Source organism: Pelophylax lessonae (genome assembly GCF_965119305.1).
Source record: "Pelophylax lessonae genome assembly, chromosome: 4".
Lineage (NCBI taxonomy): Eukaryota > Metazoa > Chordata > Amphibia > Anura > Ranidae > Pelophylax > Pelophylax lessonae.
Genome location: NC_138771.1, coordinates 24,439,691 through 24,442,556, shown reverse-complemented (window position 1 = coordinate 24,442,556; position 2,866 = coordinate 24,439,691). Strand labels below are relative to the sequence as shown.

General features: G+C 48.1%; 1 protein-coding gene across 1 annotated transcript in view; it reads right to left on the bottom strand.

Moving 5' to 3' along the window:
- Nucleotides 1–2,413, bottom strand: part of PCSK6 (proprotein convertase subtilisin/kexin type 6) — a 487,218-nt gene extending 484,805 nt beyond the window's left edge. Inside the window, exon 1 of the mRNA XM_082254401.1 lies at nt 2,186–2,413. Within this exon, the coding sequence (XP_082110527.1) occupies nt 2,186–2,347 (162 nt within the window). The 5' untranslated portion in view covers nt 2,348–2,413. The remainder of the gene's footprint in view (nt 1–2,185) is intronic.
- Nucleotides 2,414–2,866: the final 453 nt, after the last annotated feature.

Here is a 2,866-nt window from a genome sequence, read left to right as displayed (position 1 = left end):
ATATATGTTGAAGTTAAATTGTGTGTATCTATACACACACACACAATTTACATTTAGCACCAATTACAACATTAAAATAGAAATCTGTATACACACTGCATAACATTTACTGTAGAAACTGAAAGATATTACTCATCACACACGAGCAAGAGAGAAATAATATATAAATACACAAAAACACACATTTTTACTAATTAAATTCAACAACTAAAAAAATCAAAACTACAATCCACGACATTACCAAAACACACTCATATTATATATATATATACACACACACATACACACCCCCTAATATATGCATAACTAACAACAATATGTTCCATCACACATGAGCAATGGAAAAAAAAAAATGTACACATAATTTATTTAAATAAAACTGAACATTTCGTCTATTACATAAGAGAAAAAGTGTGTGTCCATGTTTGATGTATGTAATATATACATTATATATATATATATATATATATATATATATATATATATATATATATATATATATATATATTACACACACACACACAGACGATAAATGCAGAAAGGGATGGGAAAGGAAAGAAAGGGATGAGAAGTGATGGGAAGGGAAGAAAAGTGATGGGATGGAATGGGAAGGGATGGGAAGGGAAGTGATGAGTAAGGATGGGATGTGATAGGAAGGGAAGTGATTGGAAGGGAAATTATTGGAAGGGATGGGATGGAAAGAAAAGTGATGGGAAGGGATGTGATGGGATGGGAAAGGATGGAATGGGAAGAGAAGTGATGGAATGGGAAGAGAAGTGATGGAATGGGAAGAGAAGTGATGGAATGGGAAGAGAAGTGATGGAATGGGAAAAGATGGGAAGGGAAGTGATGAGTAAGGACGGGATGTGATTGAATGGGAAGGGACGTGTTGGGAAGGGACGTGTTGGGAAGGGACGTGTTGGGAAGGGACGTGTTGGGAAGGGACGTGTTGGGAAGGGACGTGATGGGAAGGGATGTGTTGGGAAGGGACGTGATGGGAAGGGACGTGATGGGAAGGGACGTGATGGGAAGTGATTGGAAGGTCTGGGGTGGGAAGGGAAGTGATGGGAAGGGAAATGATGGGAAGGGAAGTAAAGGGAAGTGATGGGAAGGGAAGTGATGGGAAGGGAAGTGATGGGAAGGGAAGTGATGGGAAGGGAAGTGATGGGAAGGGAAGTGATGGGAAGGGAAGTGATGGGAAGGGAAGTGATGGGAAGGGAAGTGATTGAAAGGTCTGGGGTGGGAAGGGAAGTGATTGGAAGGGAAGTGATCAGAAGGGATGGGATTGGAAGTGATTGGGAAGTGATTGGTAAGGGAAGAGATTGGGAAGTGATTGGGAAGTTATGGGATTGGAAGGGAAGTGATGGGATGGGATGGGAGGTGATGGGAAGGGAAGTGATGAGAAGGGAAGTGATGAGAAGGGAAGAGATGGGATTGGAAGGGAAGTGATGGGAAGGGAAGTGATGGGGAAGGGATTGGAAGGGAAGTAATTGGAAGGGATGGGAAGTGATGGGATGGGAAGTGATGGGATGGGAAGTGATGGGATGGGAAGTGATGGGAAGGGAAGTGATGGGAAGGGAAGTGATGGGAAGGAAGTGATGGGAAGGGCAGTGATGGGAAGGGAAGTCATTGGAAGGGATGGGAAGGGCAGTGATGGGAAGTGATGGGATGGGAAGTGATTGGATGGGAAGTGATGGGAAGTGATTGGATGGGAAGTGATTGGATGGGAAGGGATTGGATGGGAAGTGATTGGATGGGAAGGGATTGGATGGGAAGGGATTGGATGGGAAGGGATTGGATGGGAAGGGATTGGATGGGAAGGGATTGGATGGGAAGTGATTGGAAGGGAAGTGATTGGATGGGAAGTGATTGGATGGGAAGGGATGGGAAGTGATTGGATGGGAAGGGATTGAAAGTGTTGGGAAGTGATGGGATGGGAAGGGAAGTGTTGTGATTGGAAGGGAAGGGAAGTGATTGGAAGGGAAGTGATTGGATTGGAAGGGGTCCCCTGATATGAGATGACAGATGAGAAGATCGCACACAGTAACAATGTAACTTTTCTCTCCCCGGTGATGAGAATTATCCGATCTCCGGTGATGGCGGAGAGGAAAGTTGGGGAAGAAGGGGATCGGTGTCGGTGATGTGTATATAGATTGGGGGAGGGGTGTACGATGAGGTCGCCCACCTTGCCGAGGTTCACGTATCCGTACTTGTCCGCCAGCTGTGCCGCCACCTCCGGTCCCCCCGGGACCCGAACCGCCCAGTGGTTGGAGTAGACGGTGCGGGGAAGGGGCGCCAGGCAGGCGGGTAGAAGGAAGAGCGGTCCGGTAAGGAGGAGAAGGAGCATGGTGGGGGTGGGGGAGGCTCCGCTGCCCGCTCACAGGGGCGCTCTGGGCGGACGGGCTGCGATCCACTTGCCGGCTCCGTACATCTACTAGACGCCGCGCTCCTCCGACCGCTACTTGTCAACTCGTCAGCCAATCAGGAGTCCGACCTGTGCGCGGTGTGACAATAGGGCGGGGTTTAGGTTGGGGGCGCGACCAGTCAGTGCCTGAGTGGGCGGGGAGAGGTGGGACCTGCTGTTCTGGGCGGGGCAGTGCGGAGTGCAGCATGCTACATATTAACCCTTTCACTGCTGAAACTGTTTATTTGAGCACAAAAATCTCCCCCCTCCCCCCAAATCCCTACTCCTAGCATAAACCCTCCAAATCCCTACTCCTAGCATAAACCCTCCAAATCCCTACTCCTAGCATAAACCCTCCCCCCAAATCCCTACTCCTAGCATAAACCCTCCCCCCAAATCCCTACTCCTAGCATAAACCCTCCCTCCAAATCCCTTCTCCTAGCGTAAACCCTCCCCTCAAAT